The 19238-nt window shown below is 38.8% G+C and overlaps 1 protein-coding gene across 4 annotated transcripts in view; it reads left to right on the top strand.

The window, feature by feature from the left end:
- exoc3l2b (exocyst complex component 3-like 2b) overlaps positions 1 to 19238 on the top strand; it is a 93018-nt gene that overhangs the window by 36655 nt on the left and 37125 nt on the right. For all 4 annotated transcript variants that reach the window (XM_062060702.1, XM_062060701.1, XM_062060703.1 and 1 more), the window contains 2 exons: positions 8772 to 9260; positions 11347 to 11573. In XM_062060702.1, coding sequence (XP_061916686.1) covers positions 8809 to 9260; positions 11347 to 11573 — 679 coding nt within the window. In that variant the 5' untranslated portion in view covers positions 8772 to 8808. The remainder of the gene's footprint in view (positions 1 to 8771; positions 9261 to 11346; positions 11574 to 19238) is intronic.

Here is a 19238-nt window from a genome sequence, read left to right as displayed (position 1 = left end):
TATTGTGTTGATTAATCACAACAATTGTAACAGTGTGTGTTGTGTTAAATAAGTTTGCTACCTGTTTTAGCCAGTTAGCCTCGCTTAGGGGTTCTTAACCTTTTCTTATTTTTCCCCACTCAAATATTAACACTGAATTAGTAATCTTACTCTTCATTCTATTGGTTTGGTTGGTACATGGTCATTGGTTTATATTGTATATATGTTATAGACATAATATAATATATCTGTATATAAATTACTCTGTACACATATTATGTATATATTCGTATATATGTTAGATTTTTTTAATTTTTTGTAATTTTTTATAGCTATATTAGTCTATTCATACCTGCATTGTCCTTTCCATCATTGTAACTGAGCTACTGTGTTGAACAATTTCCCTTGTGGATCATTAAAGTTTGTCTAAGTCTAAGTCTAATCATAGTCAATATCTAACCTACTGTACTGTTTAACAAAATAAACCTTAATAAATGATATGAACGCATGTGTTGATCACAAAGGTTATTATCAAGACTTAGGTCAGACTAATTACAAAAAGAAATACAAATCAAATATATTGCAAAAGATAAGAAAAATGAATTTACATACACACACACACAGTGCTATAATACATACACTACCGTTCAAAAGTTTGGGGTCACATTGAGATGTCCTTGTTTTTGAAGGAAAAGCACTGTACTTTTCAATGAAGATAACTTTAAACTAGTTTTAACTTTAAAGAAATACACTCTATACATTGCTAATGTGGTAAATGACTATTCTAGCTGCAAATGTCTGGTTTTTGGTGCAATATCTACATAGGTGTATAGAGGCCCATTTCCAGCAACTATCACTCCAGTGTTCTAATGGTACAATGTGTTTGCTCATTGGCTCAGAAGGCTAATTGATAATTAGAAAACCCTTGTGCAATCATGTTCACACATCTGAAAACAGTTTAGCTCGTTACAGAAGCTACAAAACTGACCTTCCTTTGAGCAGATTGAGTTTCTGGAGCATCACATTTGTGGGGTCAATTAAACACTCAAAATGGCCAGAAAAAGAGAACTTTCATCTGAAACTCGACAGTCTATTCTTGTTCTTAGAAATGAAGGCTATTCCACAAAATTGTTTGGGTGACCCCAAACTTTTGAATGGTAGTGTAAATTCTAACTAAATGAATAATAAATAATACAAATATTAATGTTTCTTAAATAACCTGTCAATAAAATTAAAGTGCAAATAAAAATACTTCTTCACTTAAATCATAATTTTTGCGCTTAAGAAACTTCTCTCTTACTTTAGCTCCAGACTTCATTTATTAGTTTGATATTGTCATTATTTTTTACACACTTATAAGCATCAGGAAGCACGTTTTGTGACCTTGTAATGTACTGATTACAAACACGTTTGGAATATATTTTAGTTTATTCTAGTCAGATAACATTTCAGTAATAAATGGAATATTTGACCAGCAGAACTGTTGTTTGTTTTGACGAATTAGCTTGGCTCGGCTAAATTTAGCCTCGTCTGTCTGGGCCGTGTAGTTGGGCGGGGTTGGGGGGGAGGCGGGGTTTGGTGGTAGCGGGGGTGTATATTGTAGCCCGAAAGAGTTAGGGATGCAAGGGATTCTGGGTTTGCAAGGGATTCTGGGTATTTGTTCTGTTGTGTTTATGTTGTGTTACGGTGCGGATGTTCTCCCGAAATGTGTTCGTCATTCTTGTTTGGTGTGGATTCACAGTGTGGCGCATATTTGTAACCGTGTTAAATTTGTTTATACGGCCACCCTCAGTGTGACCTGTATGGATGTTGATCAAGTATGTCTTGCAGTCGCTTTCGTGTGTATGCAGAAGCTGCATACAACATGTGACTGGGCCGGCACGCTGTTTGTATGGTGAAAAAGCGGACGCGTCGAAAGGTTGTAGAGGACGCTAAAGGCAGTGGCATCACGGCACGCTCTTAATATTGTTGTCCGGGTGAAAATCGGGAAAAATTCGGGAGAATGGATGCCCCGGGAGATTTTCGGGAGGGGCACTGAAATTCGGGAGTCTCCCGGAAAAATCGGGAAGGTTGGCAAGTATGGGGGTAGCTGCGTGGGTAACGTTAGCTGTGGCAAGTGGTGCAAGCGGAGCGGTGCGAGTGGTAATAGGAGAAAGAGAAAGAAGGTGTGAATCTGGTAACAAATGGAGGAAGAATAATTAATTCCCAAGAAAAACAGCAAGGAGTCCATCGTCTGGCGGTGGTTTGGCTTCAAGCGGGAAGATGTCGAACAGACAACCGTAATATGTCAAGTATGCGGCAAAAGCGTTGCGGCAAAAGTAGCGGCTCTACTAATGTGTAGCATCATTTGAAAAGCCACCCGCTAGAGAATGAAGAGTGCTTGAAACTCTGCAAGTCAACATCTCCAGGCGGTGCCACACCCACAAAATGCAGAAGCAACCAGCACTGACACAATTGAGCCTGGCGTCTTCCATTTCCAGATCAACACCGTACGAAAAAAATAATCAAAAACAGAAGGAGGTAACATCCACAGGAACCTACCACATAGCGAAGGACGTACACAATTTGATTTGCTATTATGCAGCTCATTTTTATTTGACAGTTATTGAAATATCTTGTGTGACATCATGCACAAAAGTGCACTTTATTTGTTTGAAACTATTGTAGTGGCGTTCTGTACAAAAAGTGCACTTTAATTTAGTGTTGTTTTGATATGTCATCTTAGTGACATCATGCACAAAAGTGCACTAATAGCTTGTTTTAAAATGTCTCTGACAATCTTGCACTTTCTGTTTTGAAATGACATGAATGTTTGTGCCACTGCTGAAAGGCCTACTGAAAGCCACTACTACCGACCACGCAGTCTGATAGTTTATATATCAATGATGAAATCTTAACATTGCAACACATGCCAATTCGGCCGGGTTAACTTATAAAGTGCAATTTTAAATTTCCCGCTAAACTTCCGGTTGAAAACGTTTATGTATGACATATGCGCGTGACATCAATCGTTGAAACAGAAGTATTCGGCCCCATTGAATCCAATACAAACAGCTCTGTTTTCATTTCAAAATTCCGCAGTAGTCTGGACATCTGTGTTGGTGAATCTTTTGCAATTTGTTTAATGAACAATGAAGACTGCAAAGAAGAAAGTTGTAAGTGGGATCGGTGTATTAGCGGCGGACTACAGCAACACAACCAGGAGCACTTTGAGATGGATAGCAGACGCGCTAGCCGCCGACCTCACCTTGACTTCCTCCGTCTCCGGGCCACCGACCGCATCTATGATCGGGTGAAGTCTTTCGTTGCTCCGTCGATCGCTAGAACGCAGGTGAGCACGGGTGTTGATGAGCAGATGAGGGCTGGCCGGCGTAGGTGGAGCACTAATGTTTTTAGCAAGCTCTGTGAGGTCCGGTTGCTAAGTTAGCTTCAATGGCGTCGTTAGCAACAGCATTGTTAAGCTTCGCAAGCCTGGAAAGCATTAACCGTGTATTTACATGTCCATGGTTTAATAGTATTGTTGATTTTCTGTCTATCCTTCCAGTCAGGGGTTTATTTATTTTGTTTCTATCTGCATTTAAGCACAATGCTATCATGTTAGCTCCGTAGCTAAAGAGCTTCACCGATGTATTGTCGTGGAGATAAAAGTCACTGTGAATGTCCATTTCGCGTTCTCGACTCTCATTTTCAAGAGGATATAGTATCCGAAGTGGTTTAAAATACAAATCCGTGATCCACAATAGAAAAAGGAGAGAGTGTGGAATCCAAGGAACCCTTTACCTAAGTTACGGTCAGAGCGAAAAAAGATACATCCTGCACTGCACGCTAGTCCTTCACTTTCACGTTCCTCATCCACAAATCTTTCATCCTCGCTCAAATTAATGGGGTAATCGTCGCTTTCTCGGTCCGAATCGCTCTAGCTGCATTGTAAACAATAGGAAAATGTGAGGAGCCCTTCCTCCTGTGACGTCACGCTACTTCCGGTAGGGGCAAGGCTTTTTTTTTATCAGAGACCAAAAGTTGCGAACTTTATAGTCGTTATTCTATACTAAATCCTTTCAGCAAAAATATGGCAATATCGCGAAATGATCAAGTATGACACATAGAATGGATCTGCTATTCCCGTTTAAATAAAAAAAATTCATCTCAGTAGGCCTTTAATAACTGTTTAATAAATACAGTTGTGGTAAATTGACTTAGTTGTGATTTCCCTCTCTGCATTAAAGTTTAAAATGAGCATATATTAATGCAGTATGAAGAATAATGTTTTAATGTAGACACATAGAATCATCATACTGCTGTGATTATATGCATCAAGTGTTCATTCAAGGCTAAGGCAAAATATCGAGATATATATCGTGAATCGTGACATGGCCTAAAAATATCGAGATATTAATAAAAGGCCATATCGCCCAGCCCTACACCACTGTGTCACAAAAATAGTCTGATACTACAAAAAATGTCTTAATGGGATATTTTAATGTTTTTGTGAGTCTTTTTGTGTCATGTAATTAAAGGTTTTTGTTGATCAGTGTAAAATATATTGAGAAATAATTGAAGAAATTATGATTAATATGAATGACTATTGGGGAAAGTTGTCTTGTCGTCCCCGGGAGACACGAGTGACTTGTTCAAATGTTCAATGTTTACTGATCCCAGCGCAGCCTTGTTAATGTTTAAAGACTTTATGAGGAACATCAGTAGCTTTATCACTGGGAGCGTCACATCGCTGCTAACTTGGTTGCTATGGCTACCAAATCATATTTGATGCCATGTGCAGGGCCAGCAGAGGCATACATGAATTTATTATCGTCTATACCGCTGCAGCCAATCATTTTTTTATTTCATGCTGATGTTCAAGTTTGTTCCGATGGGCGTGAGCAGCGTTTTACAAGCCACTGTTTCAATTATTGATTCTGACGTTTATCTATACAACATTTTTATCTCTTTGATATGTCAAATATGTCCGACCACACCTAAGAGACTGTAACAGTTTTAGCACTAACTGCTAGCAAACTAACACACCAGATGATAGGGATCGGTACCGATCACATTTGAACCGATACGGTACCAATTACCGGTACCTGGGACTCAATTTTCGGCACTTTTGTGTGTAATAATAAATGTTAATTGTTTGATGATAACATTTTATTTTGTAAAATGTTATCTGTGCGGTCCAGTTGTTACACCTTGTTTCTTACACATATTAGTCTCAATGCGGTTGCACTTCCAAGCCTTAGATGGCAGCACTGTATAGGCTAACTAACGTACGTTGTCTAACTAGGAAGTAGCTTTTTCCAGGGAGTTGATTGTGTTATGTTGCGCTCTATGAAGTGTTTACAGTGTAAGTGTTGTGCTTACTACACACCAGCTGTTTGATTGTAGCACTCATCTTAGTTGTAGTTTCATTTATCAAATTTGGACATGTCGAAATTGCCATGTAAAATCGCTAATGCTAATAGTAGCCTGTCTATGGCAAATCCAATGTAAATTAAAAATCAAGCTAGCGCATTTCTGAAGAGCGGAGTACCGACGGAGTTTGGTCAATGCCTATAAATTTTGTCCCTACTGGCTAGTGTGTTAGCTACAATTGTTTGATGATAACATTTTTTTATTAATTTTTTATTTTTTTAATAAATTTTTTTTGTCATAAAAAAATACAATCATGTGGGCTTACGGACTGTATCCCTGCAGACTGTATTGATTAGAGATGGACAGCCGATAAATGTTTTAAAATGTAATATCGGAAATTATCGGTATAATTTTTTTTTTTTATCGGTATCGTTTTTTTTATTACCAGTATCGTTTTTTTGTTGTCGTTTTTTTTTTTTTTTTAATTAAATCAACATAAAAAACACAAGATACACTTACAATTAGTGCACCAACCCAAAAAAACCTCCCTCCCCCATTTACACTCATTCACACATTTATTCACACAAAAGGGTTATTAATATTCTGGTTCCTACACTATATATCAATATATATCAATACAGTCTGCAAGGGATACAGTCCGTAAGCACACATGATTGTGCGTGCTGCTGGTCCACTAATAGTACTAACCTTTAACAGTTAATTTTACTCATTTTCATTAATTGCTAGTTTCTATGTAACTGTTTTTATATTGTTTTACTTTCTTTTTTATTCAAGAAAATGTTTTTAATTTATCTATCTTATTTTATTTTATTAATTTAAAAAAAAAGGACCTTATCTTCACCTTACCTGGTTGTCCAAATTAGGCATAATAATGTGTTAATTCCACGACTGTATATATCGGTATCGGTTGATATCGGTATCGGTAATTAAGAGTTGGACAATATCGGAATATCAGATATCGGCAAAAAAGCCATTATTGATCTATATTGATATATAATGTAGGAACCAGAAATATTAATAACAGAAAGAAACAACCCTTTTCTGCAAATGAGTGTAAATGGGGGAGGGAGGTTTTTTGGGTGTGCACTAATTGTAAGTGTGTCTTGTGTTTTTTATGTTGATTTAATAAAAATAAAAATAAAAAATATATATATATATATATTTTTATTTTTTTAAATTTATTTGTTTTCTTGTGCGGCCCAGTACCAATCGATCCACAGACCGGTACCGGGCCGTGGCCCGGTGGTTGGGGACCACTGATGTAAGGGTTACACTTTTTGAATCAAACTACTAATATAAACTAACTTATCAAATGTATTCTAACTTATTGAAATGCACCTGTGTATATTTTAAGACACGGTGTTCAAAGTGCGGCCCGCAGTCTAAAAAAACTGCTAAAATAAAAACACACAAAAAAACATAAAAAAGTGGAATTAAAGAGCAGGTGAAATAAAGTTGCAATTTTGACTCTAACAGCACAAAGCTGCCATGTTTTTTTTTCTTTAAAGCTGTCATTAGTCGGAAAAAATATTGAATCAAAATCAATGTTGCTATGAATTATTTACCTGTTCAACGCTCCAATAACTTAACATCAAAAATTCTATTTTTAAATATTTTTTGGGAGAATATTGTGTATTTTGTCAAAGTTGTCTTTGATAAAATGGTCATAAAACGAAAAAATAAACATGCAAAAATAATAAAAACGTATAATTGACGGATAGATCTAAAGTTGATCTACAGACTTAATCGTTCAAAAAATTATGAGTGGGGCCCTTTTGAATCCCCAAGAATTTTACTGTGATTCTTGTGCTGCTGCCCACTGCTCCCCAAGGGGATGGGACAAATGCAGAGGACAAATTTCACCACATCTAGTGTGTGTGTGTGACAATCATTGGTACTTTAATCTTAACTGTGATTGCTCAAAAACTAAAATCAATGTTATAAATCCATCCATCCATTTTCTACCGCTTGTCCTTTTCGGAGTCACGGGGGGTGCTGGAGCCTATCTCATTATTGACCTATTTAAGGTTCCAATTACTTCACATCAAATGTTCCACTTTGATATTTTTGGGGGAGAAAATATTGCATATTTTGTAGTTTTGCCATAAAAGACGGGGTTTTGACAAAAAGGACATAAAACATAAAAAAATAAAAAAAACTTTAGATGAACAGGTAGACCTGAAGTTGATCTTGAGATTTATGCGTTGATTAAAAATAAAATAATACATGACTTATTTTAAACATTTTTATGACTGAGACCCTTCTGGGTCCCAGGGACCAAACTTGAGAGTATTTTTTTTTTTTTTTTTTTTACAGTGTATTTGTTTTGAAATAAAAAAATATGAAAATGGCCCCCGTATGTGGAAAAGGTTTGGTTAGTGTTATTATTATTATTATTATTAGATAGTTTTGACACACCTATTTAACCTTTTTAGGGAGGTTAAATTCCAATGAAGTAATTCAACTGTCTTTTACCTAGTTTTACCTTCTATATTCCTTTTTATACTTTTTATTTACCTTATTTTTACCTACTGTTTAACTTATTTGATCTTTTAATTAATTTATATTTACCTTATTTTATCTTCTTTAGCTGTCTTTTACCTTGTTTTCTTCTTTTACCCTCTATATTCATTTTATTTAACTTGTTTTACCTTCTATTTACCTTCTTTGACTGTATATTACCTTGTTTTATCTTCTTTTACCTTCCTAATTCCTTATTTTACCTCTTATTTGATGTATTTTACCTTTTATTTACCTTCTATTGAACTTATTTTACCTTTTATTTTCTTTTACTTTTTATTCAATGTATTTCACTTTTTATTTACCTGCTTATTTTACCTTCTATATTCTTTTTTTAACCTTATAATTACCTTCTATTTACATTATTTTAACTTTTATTTGCTACTTTGAGCTTTTATTAATCTTTTTTACCTTTTTTACCCGGATCAGGGTTATAACACTTATTTTCTTCACAATAGTTCACTGGGTTGCTTTTCAGCAATTGTCCCGTGTGTCTCAGGCTCGCTCGCTCTCTCTCTCTCGCTCCACCACCTCTCTCCTCCCCGGCTGCTGCCTTTAACAGAGCGACAGGTGATTAGATAACCAGGCCCAGGTGGGCCATCTACGCACCTGTCGCTGATCTCGAAGCCGGTCCTGGCCCACCCCGCTTCGCTGCAGGTCTGCAGGCCACGTCCCCCTCCACAACCTGTTATTTACCTTCTATTTTACTTAATTTATTTTCTATATTTTTTCTTTAACCTTATATTTACTATCTATCTAACTATCTAGCGTAGCATCTCTCAGCTTAGCATAGCCTAGCATGCACATTTACTCATTAGGATTTGTCGCCAGAAAATGAATCAATAACAAACAACTTTTGATAAGTTGAAGTTAATTGGTGTTCCTCTACTTTCTTCTAGGTTCCTCCTCCCCTCTTTCCCCTCCCCCCGTGCCACCATGCCCATCCTCAAGAACCTGCCGGTGCGACTGAAGGGCGGCGGTCCGACCCTCGACAACGCTTTGTTCATCCGCAGGATGAGCCTCAACATCAACCCCCACCATCACACCCCCTACGACCACGACGACGACGACGGCGGCCCTGGCAACCACTGGTCGCCGGGCGGCTCCTTCCTGGACGGCAACGTTCCGGGGGACCGTAACCCCTTTGAGGACGAGGAGGATGAGAACGAGGCCAACGAGGGCAAGAAGGGCAAAGGGGGCTCAAGGAAGGGCTCCTTCAAGATCAAGTCCCCCCTGAAGAGTTTGGGAAAGCTGGGGAAGACCCTGAGGATGTCGGTGCGCAGCAAAGACAGTGCCGCGTCCTCGCCGCAGGGGTCACCGCAGGGGACGCCGTCGCCTGCGGAAAAGAAGAAAGGAGGCAGGCGGAGCTCGGAGGGAAGTCTGCTTAGGTAAACGCCAACGTGATTCTCCACTGTCGAAGGTCATGGTCCAAGGTTGTTGGACACGTCAATTCAAACGGGCGCCGTCTGTCTTTTTAGGGAGGTTAAATTGTCTCTTTTTTTATTGACACTGAATTTATGTAACTGAATTTTTTGCGTACATCAAATGGTGCTGACAATTTTATTAATACAAATTTGTGAGCAAACTTTGTGTTTAAAAATTCATTTTGTTCTAATAGTGTTTTCAAATTCAGTGTGTGGAAATTCACTGTAAAAAATCATTGTGTACAAATTCAGTGCAGAAAATTTAATTGTAAAAATGTCAATGCATATAAAATCAGTTCAGAAAAATTCAGTGCAAATATTGGTTGCGTCATTAAGTTTTTTACACTGATTTTTTCTGCAGTAAATTTTTTCACACTGAATTTTTCTGCACTGATTTTTTTCATACTGATTTTTTTACACTGATTTTTCTGCACCAAATTAGTCTAACTGATTTTTTCTGCACCAAATTTTTTTACAATTAATTTTTGTGCTCTGAATTTTTTACACGGAACTTTTACACACTGAATTTTAAGACACTTTATTTTAACAAACTACATTTTTAAACACACATTTTGCTCTCACATTTTTATTAGGTGATATTGTCAGCATAATGTAATGATGTAAAAAAAAATTATACTGCAAAATTTAGTGCAGAAACATTCGTTGTTTTTTTTACACAGATTTTTTTTTAACTGAATTATTTTTTTTATATGGAATTTGTCTGCGCTGAATATTTTTTACACTAAATATTTTTCACACAGAATTTTTCTGCACCAAAGTTTTTACACTGAATCATTTTACACTGAATTTTTTTACACTGGATTTTTCTGCTTAAAATTTTTTTACACTGAATTTTCCTGCACCAAATTTGTTTGTCTGAATGTGTCTGCTTTAAAACAAATTACACTTAATTTTTTTGTACCAAATTTTTCTAACTGACTTTTTCTGCACCAAATTTTTTTCAGAAAATTCTTTTTTACACTGAATTTTAAAACACTGTATTTTGACAAACTCATTTTTTAAACACACATTTTGCTCACAACTTTTAATTAGGTGATAAAAAAAAATCCTTCCACAAAATTCAGTGCAGAAATATTTGTTGCTTCACTGAATTTTTCTGCACTGATTTTTTTATACACTTAATTTTTTCACATTGAATTTGTCTGCACCAAATTTGTTTTACACTGGATTTTTCTGCTTAAAATGTTTTTACACTGATTTTTTTTCTGCACCATTTTTGTTTTACACTGAATTTTTCTGCTATAAATTTTTTTTACACAAAATTTGTATGCACCTAATTTGTTTTACACTGAATGTTTCTGCTTAAAAAAATTTTACACTTAATTTTTCTGCACCAAATTTTTTTACACTGAATTTTTCTGCTATGAATTTTCTTTTGCACTGAATTTTTACGTTCTGACAAACTTATTTTTTAAACAACTTTTTATTCTGTGATATTGTCAGCATAATGTGTAAAAAATTTTTTACATCAAAAAATTTGATGTAAAAAAATTCCTTTCCCAAAATTCAGTACAGAAATATTCCTTGCTTCACTGAATTTTTCCACACTGAATTTGTCTGCGCTGAAAGGAATAAGTGGTAGAAAATGGATGAATGGATGGAATATTTTTTACACTGAATATTTTTTACACTGAATTTTTGGCGACTTGTCCAGGGTGTACCCTGCCTTCCGCCCGAATACAGCTGTGATAGGCTCCAGCAATCCCGCGGGCTCGAAAAGGACAAGCGGTAGAAAATGGATGGATGGATGGAATAATTTTTTACACTGAGTTTATTTACACTGAATTGTTATGCACCAATTTTTTTACACAGAATTTTTTTTTTTTACAACGAATTTTAAAGCGAGGTGTTCTATCACGCAAATGTTGCTCACAATTTTTTATTCAGTGAAATTGTCAACATAATTTTATGTAATATAACAAAATTCGCTAAATTTAAACACGAAAACATTTAGTTGGAGGAATTCAGTGTCCAAAAAAGCTCTCGTAATAAGGACAAATTAACCTCCATACGTTTTCGCTCCTTGCAGGTTTGCGGGCAAATACCGCGACACCCTCAGCTTCCGCACCAACGGCGAGCTCAACTGTTCGGAGAGCGAGTGCGACTCCAGCAGCCGCCGCGTGTCTTTCATGAAGATGGTGGGCTTGGGGAAGATGAAGAGGGAGTCCGGGGCCGACCACTCGTCGCAGGGCCCCGAGGAGCAGCCGGTGCACAAGGAGCCGGAAGAGGAGGTCAAGCCCAGGGAGCCACTGTCAGGTAGGAGACACCTTTTCACTAATTGCTGCCTTCCGCTTTTCCCTCTGGGGGAGGTGGGGCAAACATTCAATATGGCAGATGTGAGTATTGAAAAGGTTATGAGGAGAATACGCGACACACATCATGTTTTCTTTGTTGTTGTTTTTTCTCTTTATTACGGGCCAGGGTTGTGTGTTATAGACCGCACTTTATACGATAGAACTTTTAATACTCTCATTACATCGTGATCATTAGGAGTGCACAAAAAATCGATTCACATTCAAATCGCAATTCTTTTTCATGCCGATTCTAAATCTAAAAAACACACTTTATAGCCTCAATGCGTATTTTAGGGGAAATATTTGGAATAACGATTTTTTTTTACTTGCCATAAACTTCATTACCTTCTTTTCACCTCTGTTGACCATCTTTTACCTTGTTTATACCTTATTTAACCTTCTTTTGCTTTCTATTTAACTTCTCTTACCTTTTATTTACCTTCTATTTACCTTCTTTTATCTTTTTATTTACCTTCTAGTGAAGTTATTCGACCGTCTTTTACCTAGTTTTACTTTCTATATTCCTTTTTATACTTTTTATTTACCTTTTTTTTTTTACCTTCTATTTAACTTATTTGATCTTCTTTTGCTTTCTTTTACCTTGTTTTATCTTCTTTTACCCTCTATATTAGTTTTGTTTAACTTGTTTTACCTTCTATTTACCTTCTTTGACTGTATATTACCTTGTTTTATCTTCTTATACCTTCTTAACTCCTTCTTTTACCTTCTATTTAAATTGTTTTACATTTTATTTACCATTTTTTACCTTTTATTTAGCTTCTATATTCCTTTTTTACTTTTTATTTTATGTATTTTACCTTTTATTTACCTTCTATTGAACTTATTTTACCTTATTGTACTTTTTATTCAATGTATTTCCTTTTTTATTTACCTTCTATTTAACTTATTTTACGTTCTATATTCTTTCTTTCACCTTATATTTACCTTATATTTACATTATGTTACCTTTCATTTACCACTTTGAGCTCTTATACATATTTTTTACCTTTTATACCCGTTATTTACCTTCTATTTAACTTATTTTATTTTCTATTGTCTTTGTTTTACCTTATATTTACCTTATCTTACCTTTTATTTACTGTGTTGTACTGGTGGCGCCACGTTATGATTGCCAAATTCCACCCCACTTCAGAGAACATCTCCAACCTCATTTAATTGTTTTGCTGAATATTTAAGGACCTTTAACAACTAGTTCTATCAAGAATCCTGATGTCTGGTGTCAAAACGAGTGACCGCTGCGAAAGGGCAGCTGACGACCTAGGAAAGACCTGTTGACGGCCTGAAGAGACTGCTGACAGGTGGGAACAGACCCCAACGGGGCTGGCATGGGTTAGCTACCCATGCTGGCAGGACCATTTCACTACACAGTGACCTGGATCCACCCAACAATTGCTACGGAAAGTTCAAAAGGAAAAACACCCCTAGAGTCTGCGGGGGCGGAAGATGACTCACCGGCAGACCACACAGTAACAGACCCTGAACGGAAACGACAACGAGTCAAATGATCATTACGATAGTTGACGGAGTAACGGCACTGGCAGGACACAAGCTACAAAGCTGCATCTGTGGCTGGAAAAAGTTTACATCAGAGAAGGGTCTCAAGATCCATCAGGGCAGGAAAAAGTGCCTGAGAGAGCTTTGCGAGGGGCCTTGCATTGACCACTACTTCCTCAGAGGTAGGGCAAATCAGTCGAGTGAAGCCCAGTGGCAGGATAGTCACCACAGTCCACAGGGTATCACAACCCCAGACGAAGCTCAATCAAGCACAGATCCACCAACGGACGTGAGTCCAGAGCCCACTCAGCCACAGACAGCAGTAGAGCGGAAGATGAATGGACGGAAGCCTCAAATCTTGTGGAACTAAATCCTGCCAGAAAAAGGAGTGGGAAACCACCACCGCAACAGACCTTGTCCATCTTTTAGAAGGTCTGAAAGGGTACGTGGAAAGTGGAAAGAAAGCTGGAAGAGATTGGAGAGATCATTTACAGCTATGGAGTGGAGAGACTTGGGATGAAAAGTAAGAACCTCAGGACACAGACGTAACCGTCAGCCCCTCTGAAGTCCAGGAGACGACAATAGATTGAGAGACTTGTGAAAGAAAGAAGGGACCTAAGAAAGCAGTGGAAAAAGGCCACAGAAGTGGAAAGGAAAGGACTTGAAGCACTACAGGGCGACATCAAGCAGCGTCTTGCAACACTGCGAAGAGCAGAATGCCTGAGAAAGCAACATAAGAAGAAAGAGCGAACGAGGACTGCCTTCTACAGAGATCCCTACAAGTTTGTCAAAGACCTCTTAGTCAAGGCGAAAACTGGGATCCTCAAAGTACCCATAAGGGAACTAGAGGAGCACCTTTTTTTCAGCCACCTGAGGAAGACCTACTTCGACAGCCAGAGGCATGTGCCAGCCAGCGTTCCAGATGACATGCCACCAATCCAACCACCTGAGCACCAGTTCGAAACGAGGCCCCCCACATGGAGAGAAGTTGAGAGCACTAAAGTGGGCAAGAACAGCCTCGGCCCTTGGACCCAACAGCGTTCCATATAGGCTCTATAAGAACACTCCAGGCGTCTTGAAGTACCTCTGGAAGCTAATGAAAGTGGTGTGGGAAAAAGGAATTATACCAAATGCATGGCGAAGGGCAGGAGGGATCCTGATTCCCAAAGAGAAGAATTCCTCAACCATTGACCAGTTCCACCAGATCAGTCTTCTGAATGTGGAAGGAAAAATATTATTCAGTGTTGTGACCCAGAGGCTCTCAGTATTCTTGCTGAAGAACAACTTTGTCGACACCTCAGTGCAGAAGGCAGGGGTAGGCGGTTTCTCAGGATGCCTGGAACACACAAATGTCATCTGGCACCAGATACAGACGGCCAAGAAGGAGAAGAAAGACCTGCATGTGGTTTTCTTAGATCTTGCCAATGTCTTCGGGTCAGTGCCTCATGAGATTCTATGGACAGCGTTCAACTTCTTCCAAGTCCCTGAGGGCATCACAAGGATGGTCAAAGCCTACTTCCAAGACCTCCAGTTCTGCATCACAGCACAGGCCAGTACAACTGCCTGGCAGCACCTCGAGGTAGGCATAATGGCGGGCTGCACCATCTCTCCACTAGCGTTTACCATGGCAATGGAGCTCATTATTCGAGCATCCCGATGGGTGGTTGGAGGGGAGCGGTTGAAGAGCGGGCTGCGTCTTCCTCCAATAAGGGTGTACATGGACGACATGACGGCAATAACAACAACAAACGCATGCACCAAACGCCTGCTTCATAAACTCCAGGGATACATCAAATGGGCACGAATGGAGGTTAAACCAAGCAAATCCCGCAGTATCTCCACCATCAAGGGCCAGCTCACCAATGAGAGGTTCAACATCAACAATGAGCCAATACCAACAGTTCTGGAAAAGCCTATCAAAAGCCTCGGCCGCTGGTATAGCGCAGAACTCAAAGACTCGAAGCAGGTGGACCAACTCAGGCAGGATACAATCAGTGGCCTCAAGCAGATCAATAACACCGCTCTCCCTGGGAAGCTGAAGCTGTGGTGCTTTCAGTTTGGGCTGCTGCCTTGTCTCATGTGGCCAATTTCCATCTATGAGGTCGCTCTATCCCAGGGGTCACCAACCTTTTTGAAACCAAGAGCTACTTCTTGGGTACTGTACTGATTAATGCGAAGGGCTACCAGTTTGATACACACTTAAATAAATTGCCAAAAATAGCCAATTTGCTCAATTTACCTTTAACTCTATGTTATTATTAATAATTAATGATATTTACACTTAATTGAACGGTTTAAAAGAGGAGAAAACACGAAAAAAATGACAATTAAATTTTGAAACATAGTTTATCTTCAATTTCGACTCTTTAAAATTCTAAATTAAACCGAAAAAAAGAAGAAAAAAACTAGCTAATTCTAATCTTTTTGAAAAAATTAAAAAAATAATTTATGGAACATCATTAGTAATTTTTCCTGATTAAGATTAATTTTAGAATTTTGATGACATGTTTTAAATAGGTTAAAATCCAATCTAGACTTTGTTAGAATATTTAACAAATTGGACCAAGCTATATTTCTAACAAAGACAAATCATTATTTCTTCTAGATTTTCCAGAACAACAATTTTAAAAGAAATTCAAAATACTTTGAAATAAGATTTAAATTTGATTCTACAGATTTTCTAGATTTGCCAGAATAATTTTTTTTTAAATTTAACATAATCAATCAATCAATCAATCAATGTTTATTTATATAGCCCTAAATCACAAGTGTCTCAAAGGGCTGTACAAGCCACAACGACATCCTCGGTACAGAGCCCACATACGGGCAAGGAAAAACTCACCCCAGTGGGACGTCGGTGAATGACTATGAGAAACCTTGGAGAGGACCGCATATGTGGGTAACCCCCCCCCTCTAGGGGAGACCGAAAGCAACGGATGTCGAGTGGGTCTGACATAACATTGTGAAAGTCCAGTCCACAGTGGATCCAACACATCAGCGGGAGTCCAGTCCACAGCGGGGCCAACAGGAAACCATCCCGAGCGGAGACGGGTCAGCAGCGCAGAGATGTCCCCAACCGATGCACAGGCTAGTGGTCCACCCGGGGTCCCGGCTCTGGACAGCCAGCACTTCATCCATGGCCACCGGACCTATGCAACTCCCCCTCGCAAGGGACAGGGGAGAAGAGGAGAGAAGAAAAGAAACGGCAGATCAACTGGTCTAAAAAAGGGGGGGTCTATTTAAAGGCTAGATTATACAAATGAGTTTTAAGATGGGACTTAAATGCTTCCACTGAGGTAGCATCTCTAACTGTTACCGGGAGGGCATTCCAGAGTACTGGAGCCCGAATAGAAAACGCTCTATAGCCCGCAGACTTTTTTTTGGCTCTGGGAATCACTAATAAGCCGGAGTTCTTTGAACGCAGATTTCTTGTCGGGACATATGGTACAATACAATCGGCGAGATAGGCTGGAGCTAAACCGTGTAATATTTTATACGTAAGTAGTAAAACCTTAAAGTCGCATCTTAAGTGCACAGGAAGCCAGTGCAAGTGAGCCAGTATAGGCGTAATATGATCAAACTTTCTTGTTTTTGTCAAAAGCCTTGCAGCCGCATTTTGTACCAACTGTAATCTTTTAATGCTAGACATAGGGAGGCCCGAAAATAATACGTTACAGTAATCGAGACGAGACGTAACGAACGCATGAATAATGATCTCAGCGTCGCTAGTGGACAAGATGGAACTAATTTTAGCGATATTACGGAGATGAAAGAAGGCCGTTTTAGTAACACTCTTAATGTGTGACTCAAACGAGAGAGTTGGGTCGAAGATAATACCCAGATTCTTTACCGAGTCTCCTTGTTTAATTGTTTGGTTGTCAAATGTTAAGGTGGTATTATTAAATAGATGTTGGTGTCTAGCAGGACCGATAATCAGCATTTCCGTTTTCTTAGCGTTGAGTTGCAAAAAGTTAGCGGACATCCATTGTTTAATTTCATTAAGACACGCCTCCAGCTGACTACAGTCCGGCGTGTTGGTCAGCTTTAGGGGCATGTAGAGTTGAGTGTCATCAGCATAACAGTGAAAGCTAACACCGTACTTGCGTATGATGTCACCCAGCGGCAGCATGTAAATACTAAAGAGTGCAGGGCCAAGAACCGAACCCTGGGGAACTCCGCACGTTACCTTGACATAGTCCGAGGTCACATTGTTATGGGAGACGCACTGCATCCTGTCAGTAAGATAAGAGTTAAACCAAGACAAGGCTAAGTCTGACATACCAATACGTGTTTTGATACGCTCTAATAAAATATTATGATCGACGGTATCGAAAGCGGCGCTAAGATCAAGAAGCAGCAACATAGATGACGCATCAGAATCCATCGTTAGCAATAGATCATTAGTCATTTTTACGAGGGCTGTCTCCGTAGAGTGATTTGCCCTGAAACCGGATTGAAAAGGTTCACAGAGATTGTTAGTCACTAAGTGTTCATTTAGCTGCTGTGCAACAGTTTTTTCGAGAATTTTGGAAATAAACGGAAGGTGGGAGACCGGTCGGTAGTTTACCATGAGGTCAGGATCGAGGTTAGGTCTTTTGAGCAGAGGATGAATAACCGCTTTTTTGAATGCTAGGGGAACAGTGCCGGAGGAAAGTGATAAGTTTATAATATTTAACACTGATGGACCTAATAATACAAACAGTTCCTTGATAAGTTTCCCAGGAAGTGGGTCAAGTAAACATGTTGTTTGTTTTATCCCACTTACACGCTGTAATAATTCCTCTAATGTTATTTCATCAAAAATAGAGAGACTATTTTGGAGGGCAGTGTCCGTCGTATATACAGTCGTATTTGTGTTAATAGAGCCCAGTTGTAGCTGGGATGCGTTGTCTTTAATCTCCTTTCTAATGAGTTCAATTTTCTTATTAAAGAAATTCATAAAATCATCTGCCGAGTGGGTGGAGCTACTGGGAGGAGTCCCTTGTTGGGTTAGCGATGCTACTGTACTAAACAGAAATTTAGGATCGTTTTTGTTGAGGCGGATGAGATTTGAGTAGTATTTAGCTTTAGCTAAGGTAAGCATGCGTTTATAAGTTATTAAACTATCACTCCATGCTTGATGGAAAACCTCAAGTTTAGTCGCGCGCCATTTGCGTTCCAGTTTTCTACATGATAATTTATGAGCTCTAATTTCTTCTGTAAACCATGGGGTGCGCCTTTTAGGGGCCCTTTTTTGCTTTAGCGGTGCTATACTATCAATAATTTCGCGCAAGGCATCGTCAAAGTTGTTAGTGAGTTTATCAATAGAGCCGACATAATTTGGGAATGGTGCTATTACCGAAGGCAGTAGGTCAGCAAGAGTCATCGTTGTGGCAGCATTAATGTTGCGGCCGCTATAGCAGTTATTATTATTATTAGCTTGTTGACAAAGAGTCAAAACTTCAAATTTTATAAGGTAATGATCGGACATTACTTTAGTATATGGAAGTATCATAACTTTGGAGGTGGTGACACCCCTGACAAGCACTAGATCTATTGTATTACCGTTGCGATGCGTGGGTTCATGTATTATTTGTGTAAGACCACAGCTATCAATTATGGTTTGGAGCGCCACGCACTGAGGGTCCGATGGGGTATTCATATGGATATTAAAGTCCCCCATTATGATTATATTGTCGGCGTGCGTCACTAGATCAGCAACGAACTCTGAGAATTCACTGATAAAGTCCGAATAGGGCCCAGGGGGGCGGTAGATAACAGCCAGGTCGAGAGGTAGCGGTGTGACAGACCTCATAGTAAGCACCTCAAACGATTTATATTTATTATTTAGGTTAGGGGTAAGGTTGAAATTGTCATTGTATATTAGTGCGACACCCCCTCCCCTTTTAAGAGGGCGGGCAACATGCGCATTCGTATAGTTAGGAGGAGATGCCTCATTGAGCGCAAAAAATTCGTCCGGTTTGAGCCAGGTTTCGCTAAGACCAATGACGTTAAGATTGTTGTCTCTAATGACCTCATTAACCAATAACGCCTTGGGAGACAATGATCTTATGTTTAAAAAGCCCATATTATAGGTATTGGGCTGTTTTGACGAGTTTTTGTTAAGATTATC

Source organism: Entelurus aequoreus, linkage group LG10 (assembly GCF_033978785.1).
Source record: "Entelurus aequoreus isolate RoL-2023_Sb linkage group LG10, RoL_Eaeq_v1.1, whole genome shotgun sequence".
NCBI classification, from domain to species: domain Eukaryota; kingdom Metazoa; phylum Chordata; class Actinopteri; order Syngnathiformes; family Syngnathidae; genus Entelurus; species Entelurus aequoreus.
Note: the sequence above shows the minus strand (reverse complement) of the source record. Positions and strands in the feature narration are given on the sequence as shown.